The sequence below is a fragment of the Salvelinus fontinalis genome, chromosome 19 (genome assembly GCF_029448725.1).
Source record: "Salvelinus fontinalis isolate EN_2023a chromosome 19, ASM2944872v1, whole genome shotgun sequence".
Classification (NCBI taxonomy): Eukaryota; Metazoa; Chordata; class Actinopteri; order Salmoniformes; family Salmonidae; genus Salvelinus; species Salvelinus fontinalis.
The window spans coordinates 25,719,752-25,739,373 of record NC_074683.1 but is presented as its reverse complement, the minus strand read 5'-3'; the positions used below and the strand labels follow the sequence as shown (position 1 = coordinate 25,739,373).

Here is a 19,622-nt window from a genome sequence, read left to right as displayed (position 1 = left end):
TCGGAATCTGCATTACTTTATTTAAAATACATTTAATAAGGTCATTTGGCTGAAACAATTTACCATCTAATCTCTGAGCTTTGAAGTTTAGGATGGGCGTAATACAATAAAAGAGAAATTGGCTAAATTACTGATTTTAGCATTTTATTAGTAAATTAATACCTTGATTCTGTAATTGCAAACCATTTTAGTCATGGAGGCACAGACTCAATGCACTGACTTTCTAGACAAAAGTATACGAAGGAGATACCGACTTTAGTTGAGATATAAATTAATTGAGATAATACTTTTACGCAGAGATTAAATACAAATCTACAAAATAAATTAACCCGACATTCATACACACAGGTGGTTTTGGGTGTAATAGGGTGGTGGTGGTGTCCAGGTTTGGAGATGACACCGCATGCATCCATACAGTTGAAGTTAGGGTTATCCAGTGTACTACTGTTCAAAGTCAACACTACTTCCCATTATAGTGAGAGTGGAAAAGGTACTGGCAGTAAAAAGCTTAATATATTTGTTTCTTTCTTCATAATAGCAGTAGGTACAGGAGATACAGGAGAAAACACAGAGTGACAAAACAAGTGTGCCAGTTCAGCTTGAGAAGAGGGCAGTTGGGATCGGGACATCTGTTGTTACCTGCATTCACCTGAAGGGCGGCGCTAGAGGACAGGGTGCCACTTGAGTTGACGGCCCGGCACACATAGAGACCTGCGTCGGCCTCAGTGACTTTCTGTATAAACAATGCATGTTTGCCTTCTTTTTGGGACAGTTCTATGTGCTCATCATTGGTCAATTTCTCTCCATTCTTGAACCTAAAGCAAGAAGTCAATTATCACACAATCACAACAAGAAAAACACAAATCACATTCCTATTTATCAAAGGGTGAGCTGAAGCACAATCAATCAAAACAACTAGATTATTTACAATTAGAACGTGCCATTAATGATCAAACGTGTTATCAAAGTTGTGTTCTTAAACAGGAATCAAAACAAAAGGTTGGATAAGTCAACAGTAAAGGATTTTAGTCAAATAAATACATATTATGTTATCCACACAAAACATGACTTGGGATTCAGATTTAACACTACTTAATGCAGTTTAGAAATCTATCTTATCATTTCTCAATGTGTCCTTTTCTCTCCACCTGAATGATCCTTTTGGAATTGGTTAATAAAATATCCCCAACACAAAAAGCAGTGACTGTTAATACTACTGTAACCAGACTTGTCATGCTTATGAAGAGTAAAAATAATACAGATTTTATTAAAATAATGAAGTTCTACTGTTCCATTTCTACTTGCACCAATACTCCATCTGTGTCAGAAATGACACCCTGACCTATACCCTTTAGAGTGCACTACTTCTGGTCAAAAGTAGTGCACAACATAGGGAATAGGATGCCATTTCAGATGCAGATTCTATGTTAATGAATGACTAAAGCCTATGAGCTACCCACCATGTTAAAGTAGGCTCTGGAAATCCAGTGACCTCCACTTCCAGGGTCACAGGCGACCTCTCCATAATTGTGGGACTAGACAGTAGTTTGGAGAAGTGAGGAGGGCCCTGGCCTGCTAGGGTGCTCCCCATGGAACAGCTGGTACCAGGCAGCCTGATCTCTTCTCTGATGGCTGTGGGATTGCAGAGGTCTGGGTCTTGGCCCTGGTCTGTGAGTGTGACTGCTGTGGTGGTTAATGGGGAGGGGGTAGCATGCGTGTTAAGAGTGCTAGCGGCAGCAGCAGCGGGGAAGGCAGCTCCTCGAACCATCATGGTGCTAGGGTCATGCACATTCTCCTGCATCTCTGTGACAGAGCTCTCATGCACGGAATACACGGTCTGGTGGCACTCGTTTAGGCCTAGGGGGGCGACCGGTGGGAGATTTGGGAGGTTGGAGTTTGGAAGGTTGGGGATGCCCCTGCTTTTCAGAATATTGGAGAGTATGTTTGAGACCAGGCTTGGTGCTGGGACAGTCAGGGGGCTGTGGACGAAAGAAGAGGACTCTGCTCTGAACTTGGTGTTAAGGCCCACTGTAGGAGAGGGACAGCTTACAGTCTGCTCTCTGATCCTCTGTTGGCTCTGGCTGTTGCTGTAATCATTATGTGTGGAGTGGAACTGGTGGCTGTACTGGTTGATGTGAATGGTGTGGGACTGGGAGCTGAGACAGAAACCATCCAGGTCCAGGTCATTCTCTGATAGGACGATGTTGGACTCTGGGGTCTCGGAAAGCGGGGGCAGGGAGATGTCGTCGGGGGAAGTGCACTCATATTCGTCGTTGGACAGGGACTCTTCTGTCATGAGGTTATGCCGCTGAAGGTTCCCCTCCGTCAGACCACCTGCGGGCGGCAGCAGGAGTGATGCATCTTGGGGGAAAGGCTCACCCTGTAAGGATTAGAAAAAACAATCAGAGAGAGGTCAAAACCCCAGTAGTAGTGAAGTATATTAATAAGTCATGATAATACCTCAGTTAAAAACAACAAGGACTTGAGGAAATGAAAAACAGGGGAAACCAATTGTTTGAGGACTTAAGAAGACCAACCTGATCAGTATTAGAAGTATGAAACCCAGGGAAGTTCCTCTGAGCAGGGCCCTGTCTCTCCTTCTTCTGGAACTCTCTATGGATATCAGAGAAGCTGGGAGCCGAAGCGAAGGCAGGAGGAGGAGGAATAGTAGGAGGAGGGGTGACCAGAGACTTGATCCCTGCCTGGTTGAGCGCATGGACTTTCCTGTCCCTCTCCAGCGGTGAACAGGACAGGTTGAAGGTGTGTGTACATGAGAAAGAGGTGCTCAGCTGCTCTTTTCGCTCCATTGTCAACCTGCTGGTAATAGTCTCCACTCTGCTGGTCTCCGAGCACAACTCCTGGGTATGATACCTATGATAATTATAATAATACATGGGTTTATATAGCGTTTTCACGTTTTCTATTTATAATAGTTACGAAGAAACATAATAAACCAAAAAAGAACATCAACAAAACAAAAAAAGGTAAGGGGAGAGGATTCTGTGTGTGTGTGTGTGTGTGTGTTCAGGCACGTGCACCGATAGGAGTCAACCTGTTTCCAGCACATGCCCCTTTGCCGTCCCACTCGCCAACTGCCCTTTTGGGTGGTGGTATAAGTATCATATTTTTTATAAAGTTTTGTCATTGTTGCCTGCAAGTTGTCGCAACGTCATCAAGTTCGCCACTCCCACATTCACACCATGTTCGTTGGTTGCACTTGTTGGTCTGCCCTGTACAGAGCTTGCGTAAACCCGGTATCCAGCCCGGTATCCAAACATGCATGGCTTGAGATGCAGTCAACGTTCAAGCTACCTAGTTAGTAAATATCAACAGTACTGCTACAGAAGCATAACATTTGATTAACATCATCAATATTCGGTCTGGTTGACTGATACACGCAAAACAGAGGCAGAAAGAGAGTAGATAGGCTGCATCAACGACACTTGCTCCGAACCAACTCCATCCCTTCCTCAGTCAGCAGCAGCAACACAGATAGTCTAGACCAGGGGTTCTCTTTTTTCACTCAGGCCCCCCTTCCAGCATTGGGGAACATCCCACTCTCCCGCCATGTCTATTTCTATGGGCACAAGCACTGTTCATGACACAAACTGTTCACACCCTTCTTGTTGGTGAAGAGAATGTTGCAGGTTTAAAGCTTATTTCCTATAATTGTACACATTTTGTCATGGGGTACAGAGAAAATGTTGCAGTTTTAAAGCACATTTTCTTGCAATTCTACATATTTTGCCATGCCTAATGTTTATTCATGTGATATTTGAGTGACTCAAACATTACAACAAAATCTATGGGCTAAAAAACTTAGTTATAAAAGTTATAAATAGCTCTCTAAGGTATGCAATGACTGACAAGACAAGAGTAAAACTACTCAATTTCGAAATTGCACCTTGTGCATTATACTATTTTCAGACATTGAATATCCCTTTGAGCATGGTGAATGTATTAATTACATTTTGGATTGTGTATCAATACACTCAATCACTACAAATATACAGGCGTCCTTCCTAACTCAGTTGCCGGAGAGGAAGGAAACCGCTCAGGGTTTTCACCATGACACCAATGGTGACTTTAAAACAGTTACAGAGTTAAATGGCTGTGATAGTAGAAAACTGAGGATGGATCAACAACATTGTAGTTACTCCACAATACAAACTTAATTGACAGAGTGAAAAGAGGGAAGCCTGTACAGAATAAAAATATTCCAAAACATGTATCCTGTTTGCAGCAAGGCACTAAAGTAATATGTTTGTTGCATAAATAAATATTCCTATGCTCATGTGGATGCCCGTTAACACCTGTCCCCTGAAAGGGCTGTGCACGGCCCTGTGTGTGTGTGTGTGTGTGCAAGCATGGGTTGTGAGTGAGTGGAAGATGTACGTGTAGATAGTGGTGGTGGTTGAAGGTACCTGCTCTGCTCTGATAACACTTTGTTGTGATGTTGTGGGTGGAGTTTATCTGGTAGTTCCTGGCTCCTTGTTTTGCGGATTTGAGGTTTCTTGCTTCTTGTGTTTTCAATTATTTTGATGGGTACCTCTTTCCCATTCAATCCCATGGTTAGTTCGGGAGTGTGTCCAGTTTCTTTCAGCTCAGACTGCTGAAATCATACATTATAATGTCCAAAAAATAAATGAAACACACATTTCACACAGTATGATAAACTGTGAGACTGAAAATATGTATATATATTTTGACAGATTACAGATGGTTTCAGAAGTGGGATCCAAAACCCATTGAAGCCAACAAAATGGTGTACCATTTCCTTATCAATAAACATACCACATCAAGAGACTCCTGGGGGTACATCTCAGCTTTCCCTATTTCTTGGTTAGATTTTTTCTCTTGTTTGTTTTCCTCTTGTATGTCATTATCCAATTCTTTTATTTCAGGCTCATGCTTCAAAGCCTCAGTCTGAAATTAGAGAACAATCACATATTTTCAAGAGGCATTTTCTATTAAAATATCTGAGGAAAATAACCAGGCAAAAAAGCTTTTTTCATCGTACCTGTAGTTTAGCCTCCAAATCCATCAATCCATTAGATAGTTCCTTTATCGATTCCACTAACTCATTGTGTCTGGTGACAGTTTTCTCCGTATACTTATTTCCCTCCTCAGCACCTGTACATTAAAAACAGTTCATACAGTCCTCAATGCCAGTGTCATGGGCGTGACTTCCAATAAGGACAGGGGGACATGTCCCCCCACATTTTGCAATAGCATTTTTGGTCCGCTTTATGTAGGCATACTTTTCCTTACTCCCAAAAAGCTGACCATAAGAATTCTGTCTAAAGTCAAGATGGTGGTTTATTGTGTGTGGTCTGTTTCCTTACCATGCAGACGGACAGCCAGTTCTGTGATTTGGCTGATCCTCTCCTCTTGCTGGGACACAGTGGGCCAAACAAACTTCTCAAACTGCTTGTATAGAATAGACACTGCTTCCCTGGTCTTACACTGGGAAGAGTACTTCCCTACTCTCACAATTGTAGCACTTGCTTCATCACACCAGAAGTTATACTGAAATTCAAAAGCAGAAAAAATTGCAGCAGATAAGAGATAAGAGGCAAACACAAAATATGCTATATCCAATTACTTGAGTTTTATGATGCTTTCTGACAAGATGTTGGTTGAATTTTTTCTCCAACATTTTTTTTCTCCACAATTGGCAAGTAGAGGGTAAACTATTTGTCTTAAGTTCTCCATCCACACCTCATCCATGGCTTGCTGCAGCCTTATGCTCATGTCCAGATTCTGCTTGTACTCCTCCACAGTCTTGTCAAAGTCCCCCAGCTGTCTCTGTAGCTCATTCACAGCATCCTCTATCTCTCTGGGGCTATTGCCTATTAGATGCCTCTCTGTGCTGGAAGTCACTTTGACTGTAAATACCTGCATCTGTTTCTGCAATATCTGGATCAAGAGAGAAAGAATTAAGATAGAAAGAGAAAGAGGCAAACAAAATATGCATGACCTAGGCATAATTTGAAATCCATTGAACAGCAGGGAATGAGGGAAATGTGATGTTGTTGTTGTTGTTGTAGCAAACAGGGTGTGTCTCACCTGTAACTTTTCAACATAAATCTCTATCTGCTGGATTTGGTTTTTCACTGCTTTCAGGTTCCATGACTCGTCGTTTTTCTTCATATAATTGAACTTCAAGTTGTTGAATTTCTTCTTGAGGTCCTTGAATGACTTTCTCAGCTGAAATGAAAACAATCATGATCTATTAATAACTAATGTTTTCAATCCGAATACAAAACATTTAAATCAGTTAAGACATAAAAGCCTCATATCTTCATCATCATCATCCTGTGTTTCTTATCTGCGTTGACATCTAAATCCATTGTAATTCACTCCCTTTGATACAGTTACAGAACATTGAACATGTACCATCTAACAGCACCACCAGAGATATGAAGGCGGGGGAGGGTGGCTGGGTTAGGGTATCCTATCTTGGCAGGAAAACAGAACAGTGTAGCAGAGCAGGGTTGGATTCAGATTCAGTCAGTGTAAGGATTATTTTGGTGCATTTATTGGCTAAGACTGGAGACGTGATTTATACAGTAGGGCCATTTCTGTACCAGCCGACGGACTTCTGCAGTGGTGTAGAGTCTCCGAATGACCAGCTCATATGTCAGAGAAGGACAGCTGCAGCCTAACCAGCCTCCCTGTACATCCCATTTCGGGAACCTCGTATAACTACCTCTAACTATCTTTTTCCCTAGCTGAGATGGGTATATGGGGAGTCTCTGTTTTATACACGCACGCACACACACAGAGAGAGAGAGACAGAGACTTTATGGAACACAAAGCCTTCACTATCTCATCCTGGAATATCCAAGGCCTGAGGTCATCTGCCTTTGGCCTTAAGAGCAGGAACCTAGATGTTGTCATCCTACAAGAAGCATGGTATAGAGGACATGGACCCACTGGTTGCCCTCTAGATTACAGAGAGCTGGTAATCAAACAACCAGGTGTGAAAAAGGGACAGGACTCAGGGGGTATGCTAATTTGGTATAAAGCAGACCTAACTCACTCTATAAAATGTATCAAAACAGGAACATTTTACATTTGGCTAGAAATTCAGAAGGAAATTATCTTAACAGAGTAAACATTTTCTCCTGTGTGCTACCTATATCCCCCACTAGAATCCCCATACTTTAATGAAGAGAGTTTATCCATCCTGGAGGAGAAAATCAATAATTTTGAAGCCCAGGGACATGTACTAGTCTGTGGTGACCTAAATGCCAGAACTGGACAAGAATCTGACACCCTCAGCACACAGGCGGACAAACACCTACCTGGAGGTGACAGCATTCCCTTCCCCATATGCCCCCCTACGCACAACTACGACAACATAATCAACAAAAATAGGTCACAACTGCTGCAGCTCTGTCGCACGCTGGGTATGTACATAGTCAATGGTAAGCTTCGAGGGGACTCCTATGGTAGGTACACCTACAACTCATCTCTTGGCAGTGGTACTGTAGACTACTTTATCACTGACCTCAACCCAGAGTCTCTCACAGCGTTCACAGTCAGCCTACTGACACCCCTATCAGATCACAGCAAAATCACAGTCTACTGTACTTGTACAGACCAATACTCAATCATGAGGCATCAAAGCCAAAGGAACTGAATAATTAAGAAATGCCATAGATGGAAGGAAAGTAGTGCGGAAACCTGCCAAAAAACAATTAGGCAACAACAAATTCAATCCCCTTTAGACAACTTCCTGGACAAAACATTCCACTGTAATAGTGAAGGTGTAAACTTTTCAGTAGAAAACCTAAACAGTATATTTGACCTCTCAGCTTCCCTATCAAATCTAAAAATGTCAAACAGAAAACCTAAGAAAATTAACAACAATGACAAATGGTTTGATGAAGAATGCAAAAACCTATGAAAGAAATTGAGAAACCTATCCAACCAAAACATAGAGAACCAGAAAATCTGAGCCTACGCCTTCACCATGGTGAATCACTAAAACAATACAGAAATACACTACGGAAAATGAAGGAACAGCACGTCAGAAATCAGATCAATGTAACTGAAGAATCCATACTCTAACCACTTCTGGGAAAATTGAAAAACACTAAACAAACAACACGAAGAGTTATCTATCCAAAACGGAGATGTATGGGTAAACCACTTCTCTAATCTTTTTAGCCCTATAACAAAGAACAAACAGCAAAAACATATACATGATCCACAAAAGTGGAGACATATTTGACCCCAATAACTACCGTGAGATATGCGTCAACAGCAACCTTGGGAAAATCCTATGCATTATCATTAACAGCAGACTTGTACATTTACTCAGTGAAAACAATGTACTGAGCAAATGTCAAATTGGCTTTTTACCAAATTGCCGTAAAACAGACCATGTGTTCACCCTGCACACCCTAATTGACAAACAAACAAACCAAAACAAAGGCAAAGGCAAAGTCTTCTCATGCTTTGTTGATTTAAAAAAAGCGTTTGACCCATTTTGGCACGAGGGTCTGCTATACAAATTAATGGAAAGCGGTGTTAGGGGAAAAACATACGACATTATAAAATCCATGTACAGAAACAAGTGTGCGGTTAAAATTGGCAAAAAAACACACACATTTCTTTCCACAGGGCCATGGGATGAGACAGGGATGCAGCTTAAGCCCTACCCTCTTCAACATATATATCAACGAATTGGCGAGGGCACTACAACAGTCTGCAGTACCTGGCCTCACCCTACTAGAATCTGAAGTCAAATGTCTATCAATCAATCAATCGAATTTATAAAGCCCTTTTTACATCAGCCGATGTCACAAAGTGCTACAGTATACAGAAACCCAGCCTACAACCCCAAACAGCAAGCAATGCAGATGTAGAAGCACAGTGGCTAGGAAAAACTCCCTAGAAAGGCAGGAACCTAGGAAGAAACCTAGAGAAGAACCAGGATCTGAAGGGTGACCAGACTTCTTGTAACGATTGTCGTCGGGAGAAGGAGAGGAGGACCAAAGTGCAGCGAGGTACTTATCCATAATACTTTAATAAAGATGAACATGCGAACAAAAACAACAAACAGTTCTGAAAGGTGCAACAAACACTAAACAGAAAATAACCACCCACAACTCAAAGTGGGAAAACAGGCTACCTAAGTATGGTTCTCAATCAGAGACAACGATTGACAGCTGCCTCTGATTGGGAACCATACCAGGCCAAACATAATAGAAATAGAAAACATAGACATACAAACATAGAATGCCTACCCACATCACACCCTGACCAAACAAAAAATAGAAACATACAAAGCAATCTATGGTCAGGGCGTGACACTTATTCTGGCTGTGCCAGGTGGAGATTATAACAGTACATGGCCAAGCTGTTCAAATGTTCATAGATGACCAGCAGGGTCAAATAATAATAATTTCAGTGGTTGTAGAGGGTGCAACAGGTCAGCACCTCAGGAGTAAATGGCAGTTGGCTTTTCATAACCGATCATTCAGAGATAGAGACAGGTGTGGTAGAGAGAGAGAGTCGAGAACAGCAGGTCTGGGACAAGGTAGCACGTCCGGTGAACAGATCAGGGGTCCATAGCTGCAAGCAGAACAGTTGAAACTGCAGCAGCAGCACAACCAGGTGGACTGGGGACAGCAAGGAGTAATCAGGCCAGGTACAGTGGCTTGCGAAAGTATTCACCCCCTTGGCATTTTTTCATATTTTGTTGCCTTACAACCTGGAATTAAAATTGATTTTTATTTAGATTTCATGTAATGGAGTCAAAATTGGTGAAGTGAAATTTAAAAAATAACTTGTTAAAAAAAAAGAAAGAAATGGAACAATGGTGCGTGCATATGTATTCACCCCCTTTGCGATGAAGCCCCTAAATAAGATCTGGTGCAACCAATTACCTTCAAAAGTCACATACTTAGTTAAATAAAGTCCACCTGTGTGCAATCTAAGTGTCACATGATCTCAGTATATATACACCTGTTCTGAAAGGCCCCAGAGTCTGCAACACCACTAAGCAAGGGGCACCACCAAGCAAGCAGCACCATGAACACCAATGAGCTCTCCAAACAGGTTAGGGACAAAGTTGTGGAGAAGTACAGATCAAGGTTGGGTTATAAAAAAATATCAGAAACTTTGAACATCCCACAGAGCACCATTAAATCCATTATAAAAAAATGGAAGGAAAATGGCACCACAACAAACCTGCCAAGAGAGGGCCGCCCACCAAAACTCACGGACCCGGCAAGGAGGGCATAAATCAGAGAGGCAACAAAGAGACCAAAGATAACCCTGAAGGAGCTGCAAAGCTCCACAGCGGAGATTGGTGTATCTGTCCATAGGACCACTTTAAGCCGTACACTCCACAGAGCTGGGCTTTACGGAAGAGTGGTCAGAAAAAAAGCCATTGCTTAAAGAAAAAAATAAGCAAACACGTTTGGTGTTCGCCAAAAGGCATGTGGGAGACTCCCCAAACATACGGAAGAAGGTACTCTGGTCAGATGAGACTAAAAATGAGCTTTTTGACCATCAATGAAAACGCTATGTCTGGCGTAAACCCAACACCTCTCATCACCCCGAGAACATCATCCCCACAGTGAAGCATGGTGGGAACACCATTCCCACAGCATCATGCTGTGAGATGTTTTTCATTGGCAGGGACTGGGAAACTGGTCAGGAGGTTCACCTTCCAGCAGGACAATGACCCTAAGCATACTGCTAAAGCAGGGGAAACATGTAAATGTCATGGAATGGCCTAGTCAAAGCCCAGACCTCAATCCAATTGAGAATCTGTGGTATGACATAAAGATTGCTGTACACCAGCAGAACCCATCCAACTTAAAGGAGCTAGAGCAGTTTTGCCTTGAAGAATGGGCAAAAATCCCAGTGTCTAGATGTGCCAAGCTTATAGATACATACCCCAAGAGACTTGCAGCTGTAATTGCTGCATAAGGTGGCTCTACAAAGTATTGACTTTGGGGGTGGGGGTGATTAGTTATGCACGCTTAAGTTGTCTGTTTTTTTGTCTTATTTCTTGTTTGTTTCACAAAATATATTTTGCATCTTCAAAGTGGTAGGCATGTTGTGTAAATCAAATGATACACCACCCCCCCCACAAAATAGGACAAATGCCAAGGGGTTGAATACTTTCGCAAGCCACTGTAGTCCTGAGGCATGGTCCTTGGGCTCGGAGAGAAGAGAGAAAGAATTTGAGGGAGCATACAATTCACACAGGACACCAGATAAGACAGGAGAAATACTCCAGATATACTGAAACAGACTGACCCTTGCCCCCTGACATATAACCTATTGCAGCATAAAAACTGGAGGCTGAGACAGGAGGGGACGGGAGACACTGTGTACGATGATACCCCCGGACGGGGCCAACCAGGGAGGATATAACACCACTGTTATGTACGCCTCTTGGAGTAGGGAATGCAACACCCCGCTACATCTCAACTCCCCGTGGTGTGAAAATGTATGTGATCGTAGGTGCGGGGAAGGATGACAGAGGCAGAGAAAAATACCGTTTACAAGGAATGTATTATTCATTAACACGGTAATGTGGGGAAAAGGGGCTGTACGGAACAAAAGCAAAGAAACTACAAAATTAAAGAGTCCCCTCTCCTACCTTACCTGCCTTCCCACTTCTTAACTAACCTTTAGCACCACCTGGCGCGCTAACCAAAATACAGGGGGTGGTCCGCCCAGGTCTTACCTAGTGTGCATAGACTGATTAAATACTACGGGTTATGTATGCCCGCAGGCCTCTTGCCTAAACACTCCCAAGGTGCATTCCCCATCCCCCCCGGGAACAAATGAAACAGAAGAATTAACCAATACTTTAAGTGAACAATTTCAATAACCAAAAACACTAAGTCCTATTGGCATACACATACCTCTGAAAGAGCGGCTACAAAATAATATCAACAAAACTTTCACTGACCAACAACCAACATAGGACATAAAAAGAACCTCTCCTCCCTGAGGGAGGAACACTGGCTTTTATCAAGCTGGAGAAGGAGTTGGTAATTGAAGAGACAGGTATTTCCCCTGATGAGAGGGAGGGGTCAGCGCTCCAATCAACGATGGGGCCGACCAATCAGCTGCTTTAGGAATCCAGGAAGCCATTTCCTGAAATACACACACATACAAACCCACAACAACACAGAAACTGGGGAACGTAACACCCACCCACTTTGCCAAAGCAGCCCCCGTAATAGGGTTAGAGGCAGAGAATCCCAGAGGAGAGAGGGGAACCAGCCAGGCAGGGACAGCAAGGGCGGTTCGTCGCTCCAGTGCCTTTCCGTTCACTTTCACACCCCTGGGACAGACTACACTCAATCATAGGACCTACTGAAGAGATGAGTCTTCAATAAAGACTTAAAGGTCGAGACCGAGTCTCTCACATGGATAGGCAGACCATTCCATAAAAATTGAGCTCTATAGGAGAGCTTAGAAATTCCAGGGACAATAAGGTGGCCTGCGTCTTGTGACCGTAGCGCACTGGAGTAATATGATCACATTTTTTGGTTCTAGTCAAGACTCTAGCAGCCGTGTTTAGCACAAACTGAAGTTAATTTAGTGCTTTATACGGGTAGCCGGAAAGTAGATTAGTGCAGTAGTCTAATCTAGAAGTGACAAAAGCATGGATACATTTTTCTGCATCATTTTTGGACAGAAATGTTCAGATTTTTGCAATGTTACGTAGATGGAAAAAAGCTGTCCTGGAAATAGTCTTGATATGTTCATCAAAAGAGAGATCAGGGTCCAGAGTAATGCAGTGGTCCTTCAGTTTTATTTGAGACAAATGTACAACCATCAAGATTAATTGTCAGATCCAACAGAAGATCTCTTTGTTTCTTGGGACCTAGAACTACCATCTCTGTTTTGTCTGAGTTTAAAAGTAGAACATTTGCCGCCATCCACTTCCTTATGTCTGAAACACAGGCTTCCAGGGAGGGCAATTTTGCAGCTTCACCATGTTTCATCGAAATGTACAGCTGTGTATCGTTCACATAGCTGTGAAAGTTAACATTATGTTTCCGAATGACACCACCAAGAGGCAAAATATATAGTGAAAACAATAGTGGTCCTAAAAACGAACCTTGAGGAACACTGAAATTTACAGTTGATTTGTCAGAGGACAAACCATCCACAGAGACAAACTGATATCTTTCAGACAGATAAGATCTAAACCAGACTTAAGTGTTTCGTATACATTGTTTGTCTTCAGGAAGGCAGTGAGTTGCTGCGCAATAGCTTTTTCAAAACATTTTGAGAGGAATGGGAGATTCGATATAGGCCGATAGTTTCTTATATTTTCTGGGTCAAGGTTTGGCTTTTTCAAGAGAGGCTTTATTACTGCCACTTCTAGTGAGTTCGATACATATCCGGTGGATAGGGAGCCGTTTATTATGTTCAACATAGGAGGGCCAAGCACAGGAAGCAGCTCTTTCAGTAGTTTAGTTGGAAATAGGGTCCAGTATGCAGCTTGAAAGGTTTAGAGACCATGACTATTTTCATCAATGTGTCAAGAGATATAGTGTTAAAAACATTGAGTGTCTCCCTTGATTCTAGGTCCTGGCAGTGTTGTGCAGACTCCGGACAACTGAGCTTTGGAGAAATACGCAGATTACGTAATTTGCTTTCTAATGATCATGATCTTTTCGTCAAAGAAGTTCATGAATTTATCACTGCTTATCACTTCTTATTCTCCTCAATTAAGTTGGAAAATTGGATGATCAGTGAGGGCTCTTCGATACTGCACGGTACTGTGTTGTCACGACTTCCGCCGAAGTCGGCCCTTCTCCTTGTTCGGGTGGTGTTCGGCGGTCGACGTCACCGGCTTTCTAGTCACCATCGATCCATGTTTCAGTTTCGTTTTGTTTTGTCTGTATTATACACACCTGGTTTCAATTCCCCCATCATGTTCCCTATTTAACCCTCTGGCTTTCATTTCTGTTTTGTCCGTGATTGTTTGTGCGTTAGGTGTTGTGGTTGATACGTGTATGTATCTGTTTATTTCCATTTGTGGAATTTTGCCTTAATTTTGAGTAAAACACTGTGGTTTCGCTCAACACCTGTGTCCTGCGTTTGACTCCTAATATTCTCCGCACACAACCCTGACATGTGTTTCCAAGCTAGTCGGAAGACTTCCAGATTGGTGTAGCGCCATTTCCGTTCCAATTTTCTGGAAGCTTGCTTCAGGACTCGGGTATTTTCTGTATACCAGGGAGCTAGTTTCTTATGACAAATGTTTTTTGTTTTTAGGGGTGCGACCGCATCTAGGGTATTACGCAAGGTTAAATTTAGTTCCTCAGTTAGGTGGTTAACCATTTTTGTACTCTGACGTCCTTGGTTATGTGGAGGGAGTCTGGAAGGGCATCTAGGAATCTTTGGGTTGTCTGAGAATTTATAGCACGGCGTTTGATGACCCTTAGTTGGGGTCTGAGCAGATTATTTGTTGCGATTGCAAACGTGATAAAATGGTGGTCCGATAGTCCAGGACTATGAGGAAAAACATTAAGATCCACAATATTTATTCCACGAGACAAGCTAGGTCCAGGGTATGACTGTGTCAATGAGTAGGTCCGGAGACATGTTGGACAAAACCCACTGAGTTGATGATGGCTCCGAAAGCCTAACGGAGTGGGTCTGTGGACTTTTCCATGTGAATATTAAAGTCACCAAAAATGTGAATATTATCTCCCATAACTACAAGGTCCGATAGGAATTCAGGGAACTCAGTGAGGAACGCTGTATATGGCCCAGGAGGCCTGTAAACAGTAGATATAAAAAGTTATTTAGTAGTCTGCATAGATTTCATGACTAGAAGCTCAAAAGATGAAAACGCAGTAATTTTTATTTTTGTAAATTGATATTTGCTATTGTAAATGTTAGCAACACCTCTGACCTTTGCGGGATGCGCGTGGGATATGGTCACTAGTGTAAACAGCAGGTGAGGCCTCATTTAACACAGTAAATTCATCAGGCTTAAGCCATGTTTCAGTCTGGCCAATCACATCAAGATTATGATCAGTGATTAGTTAATTGACTATAACTGCCTTTGAAGTGAGGGATCTAACATTAAGTAACCCTATTTTGAGATGTGAGATATCACAATCTCTTCAATAATGACAGGAATGGAGGTCTTTATTCCAGTGAGATTGCTAAGGCGAACACCGCCATGTTGAGTTCTCCACAGATTCTGTCAGACCTGGGCCCTGACAGTAAATCTCAGTAAGACAAAAATAATGGTGTTCCAAAAAAGGTCCAGTTGCAAGGACCACAAATATGAATACCATCTAGACACCGTTGCCCTAGAGCACACAAAAAACGATGATTACCTCGGCCTAAACATCAGCGCCACAGGTAACTTCCACAACGCTGTGAACGAGCTGAGAGACAAGGCAAGAAGGGTCTTCTATGCCATCAAAAGGAACATCAATTTCAACATACCATTTAGGATATAGCTAAAAATACTTGAATCAGTTATAGAACCCATTGCCTTTTATGGTTGAGAGGTCTGGGGTCTGCTCACCAACCAAGAATTCACAAAATGGGACAAACACCAAATTGAGACTGCGTGCAGAATTCTGCAAAAATATCCTCAGTGTAAAACACCAAATAATGCACGTAGAGCAGAATTATCAAAATCCAGAAAAGAGACGTTAAATTCTACAACCACCTAAAAGGAAGCGATTCCCAAACCTTTCATAACAAAGCCATCCCCTACAGAGAGATGAACCTGGTGAAGAGTCCCCTAAACAAGCTGGTCCTGGGGCTCTGTTCACAAACATAAACAGACCCCACAGAGCCCCAGGGCAGCAACACAATTAGACCCAACCAAATCATGAGAAAACAAAAAGATAATTACTTAACACATTGGAAAGAATTAACAAAAAAACAGCAAACTAGAATGCTATTTGGCCCTAAGCAGAATACCTGACCACCGTGACTGACCCAAACTTAAGGAAAGCTTTGACTATGTACAGACTCAGTGAACATAGCCTTGCTATTGAGAAAGGCCACCGTAGGCAGACCTGGCTCTCAAGAGAAAGACAGGCTATGTGCACACTGCCCACAAAATGAGGTGGAAACTGAGCTGCACTTCCTAAACTCCTGCCAAATGTATGACCATATTAGAGACACATATTTCCCTCAGATTACACAGATCCACAAATAACTTGAAAACAAACCAAATTTGATAAACTCCCTTATCTACAGGGTGAAATACCACAGTGTGCCATCACAGCAGCAATATTTGTGACCTGTTGCCACAAGGAAAGGGCAACCAGTGAAGAACAAACACCATTGTAAATACAACCCATATTTATTTTCCCTTGTATACTTTAACAATTTGCACATAATATATTTTTATTTTTTACTTTTGTGAGTGTAATGGTTACTGTTAATTTTTATTGTTTATTATCTTCTTCACTTGCTTTGGCAATGTTAACATATGTTTTCCATGCCAATAAAGCCCTTAAATTGAATTTTGAGAGAGAGAGAGAAAAAAGAAGGAAACATTAAGGAAAGGCTGTTTGATGTCCCAAAGCAATTACTGTATAGCTACTGAGCCAGATGCTACGGAGACCTAACTGAGACCTTCTGACCCACTGATAACTTAATAGAACCAAAGTAAATAACCTTGAGAGAACTATAAACATACCCATTAAGAAATACTATTTCGAGATTACAGATGACAGAGATTCCCATGCATAATAGAAATATACTGTATGTGATCGTATACAAGTTATAAGCAAGGTTTGAAATGATAATTTTTCGTCAAATATTATATCCGTTTGGGCTTCTTGCAGTCAATTTGCAGTCTAGAATTTATGTTCCGGCCGCCTGACCATCCGCTCAAGAAGAAAATGGACCTTTAGTTTGCAGAACCAGAGCAGTATGGCTCTCAAGGGAAGTAGGCACTAGGCCTAGCCTAGGCTGTGCTACTGTAAATTGAGGGTACGGTCTGAGAGCTTGATCGGATTTAAATGGAGTCTCACCACAGCTGATGAGCAGCAGCAACTGCTCCTGCTAATAAAATACCATGGTGTCTACTCATCGATATTTATAAAAGGCTGTTGGCTAGTCAAATGGACGTCTAAAGTTGCCATTTTTTGCATTTTAGCTAAGCCTAACCCTTTTCCTAACCTGCTACGTTAATTCTCCTAACCTGCTGCGTAAGTTCTCCTAACCTGCTACAAAAGGTCAATCCTGGTCAATTCTGACATAAGCTATATCCCATCTGTCTATTTCATGGTAATTTATGGCACAGCAAAGAAAGAAAAAATTCCCTTCTTTCTTTTTCTAAGCAAAATTTATTTCAATTTCATACCATTACAGCTTAATGCTTATTATGTTATTAACATGAAATACTTTGTCGTTACTAATGAATTTTTTCTTTCTTGATTCATGCACAAAAAAATATTGTAGACTAGTCTGTACGATTACATAAGACATGATCGGAGTTAATTCCATTTCAATTCAGTCAATACAGGAAGTAAACAGAAATTCCTATACTATTTAATAAGGCAATTGACATTGGAATTTCAGTTTACTGTGCTTCCTGAATTTATTAATTTAAATGGAATTAGCACCAACTTTTAAATACAGTGCATTCGGAAAGTATTCAGAATTTTTCTACATTTTGTTACATTACAGCCTTATTCTAAAATATCTTGAATACATTTTTTCCCTCATCAATCTACGCAAAGTGTAGACAAAGCAAAAACAGTTATTTTTTTTATTATTTTTTTATTTTTTATTTTTTACATACGTTTTCAGACCATTTCCTATGAGAATCAAAATTGAGCTCAGGTCCATCCTGTTTCCATTGATCATCCTGGAGATGTTTCTACACCTTGATTGGAGTCCACCTGTGGTACCGTAAATTAAATTGATTGGACATGATTTGGAAAGGCACACACCTGTCTATATAAGGTCCCACAGTTGACAATGCACGTCAGAGCAAAAAAACAAGCCATGAGGTTGAAGGAATTGTCCGTAGTGCTCCGAGACAGGATTGTGTTGAGGCACAGATCTGGGGAAGGGTACCACAAAATGTCTGCAGCATTGAAGGTCCCCAAGACCACAGTGGCCTCCATCATTCTTAAATGGAAGAAGTTTGGAACCACACAAGACTCTTCCTAGAGCTGGCCGCCCGGCAAAAACTGAGCAATCGGGGGAGAAAGGTCTTGGTCAGGGAGGTGACCAAGAACACGATGGTCACTCTGACAGAGCTCCAGAGTTCCTTTGTGGAAATGGGAGAACCTTCCAGAAGGACAACCATCTCTGCAGCACTCCACCAATCAGGCCTTCATGGTAGAGTGGCCAGACTGTCCTCAGTAAAAGACACATGATTGCCCGCTTCGAGTTTGCCAAAAAGCACCTTAAGGACTCTCAGACCATGAGAAACAAGATTCTCTGGTCTGATGAAACCAAGATTGAACTCTTCGGCCTTAATGCCAAGAGTCACGTCTGGAGGAAATCCATCCCTACGGTGAAGCATGGTGGTTGCAGCATCATGCTATGGGATGTTTTTCAGCGGCAGGGACATGGAGACTAGTCAGGATCGAGGGAAAGAAGAATGGAGCAAAGTACAGAGAGATCCTTGATGGAAACCTGCTACAGAGTGGTCAGGAGCTCAGACAAAGGTGAATGTCCACCTTCCAACAGGACAACGACATTAAGCACACAGCCAAGACAACGCAGGAGTGGCTTCGGGACATGTGTCTGAATGTCCTTGAGTGGCCCAGCCAGAGCCCGGATTTGAACCCGATCGAACATCTCTGGAGAGACCTGAAAATAGCTGTGCGGTGATGCTCCCCATCAAACCTGACAGAGCTTGTGAAGATCTGCAGAGAAGAATGGGAGAAACTCCCCAAATACAGGTGTGCCAAGCTTGTAGCGTCACACCAAAGACGACTTGAGGCTGTAATCGCTGCCGAAGGTGCTTCAACAAGTACAGAGTAAAGGGTCTGAATACTTATGTAAATGTGATATTTCATTATTTATTTTTTTGCAAACAAAAACCTGGTTTTGCTGTGTCGTTATGGGGTATTGTGTGTAGATTAATGAGGGGAAAAAAACTATTTAATCCATTTTAGAATAAGGTTGTAATGTAATAAAATGTTGAAAAAGTGAAGGGGTCTGAATACTTTCCGAATGCACTGTAAGAGTACACCCCTGCAGCAGTATCTGGTAAAAGTCTAGGTATGTCTAGGTATGCTCAGCCAACTGTATGGTGTCCTTAGTATAGTGAGAACAGAGAAGTATGTCAACCTGTATCACATGTATTCCAAGTAATGGTCCAAGCAAGGTGATTTATTCATGACATATTTAGGAGCGCTCTACTTTCTCTCAGGAGGCAACAGCGGCTCCCTCTGCTGGCCAGATGAAATAACCTAACCAGAAAATAATAATTATGCCCTCACTTCTCAAGTGTTGGAAAATGTGTGTTATACAGTAGATAGAGCCTTTCTAGGGTATGTATAAACAAGCCGTGTGAGGTAACAGAAACACCGTAATGAAAAATACATTCTGATTGCAGTTATTAACAATGAAAACTGATATAGTGGTGAATTAATAAGAAATGGACCAAAAAATGTATATTA

At 42.0% G+C, this 19,622-nt stretch overlaps 1 protein-coding gene across 2 annotated transcripts in view; it reads right to left on the bottom strand.

Moving 5' to 3' along the window:
- LOC129816553 (coiled-coil domain-containing protein 141-like) overlaps positions 1–19,622 on the bottom strand; it is a 43,642-nt gene continuing 24,020 nt past the window's right edge. The window contains exons 18-26 of one of the 2 annotated variants that reach the window (XM_055871141.1): positions 6,070–6,210; positions 5,722–5,919; positions 5,346–5,529; positions 5,021–5,133; positions 4,795–4,926; positions 4,425–4,609; positions 2,538–2,871; positions 1,461–2,380; positions 1–815 (exon numbers count right to left, since the gene is read on the bottom strand). In XM_055871141.1, the coding sequence (XP_055727116.1) occupies positions 530–815; positions 1,461–2,380; positions 2,538–2,871; positions 4,425–4,609; positions 4,795–4,926; positions 5,021–5,133; positions 5,346–5,529; positions 5,722–5,919; positions 6,070–6,210 (2,493 nt within the window). In that variant the 3' untranslated portion in view covers positions 1–529. Of the gene's footprint in view, positions 816–1,460; positions 2,381–2,537; positions 2,872–4,424; positions 4,613–4,794; positions 4,927–5,020; positions 5,134–5,345; positions 5,530–5,721; positions 5,920–6,069; positions 6,211–19,622 lie in introns of both variants that reach the window. The other variant, XM_055871140.1, reaches the window with a different exon arrangement.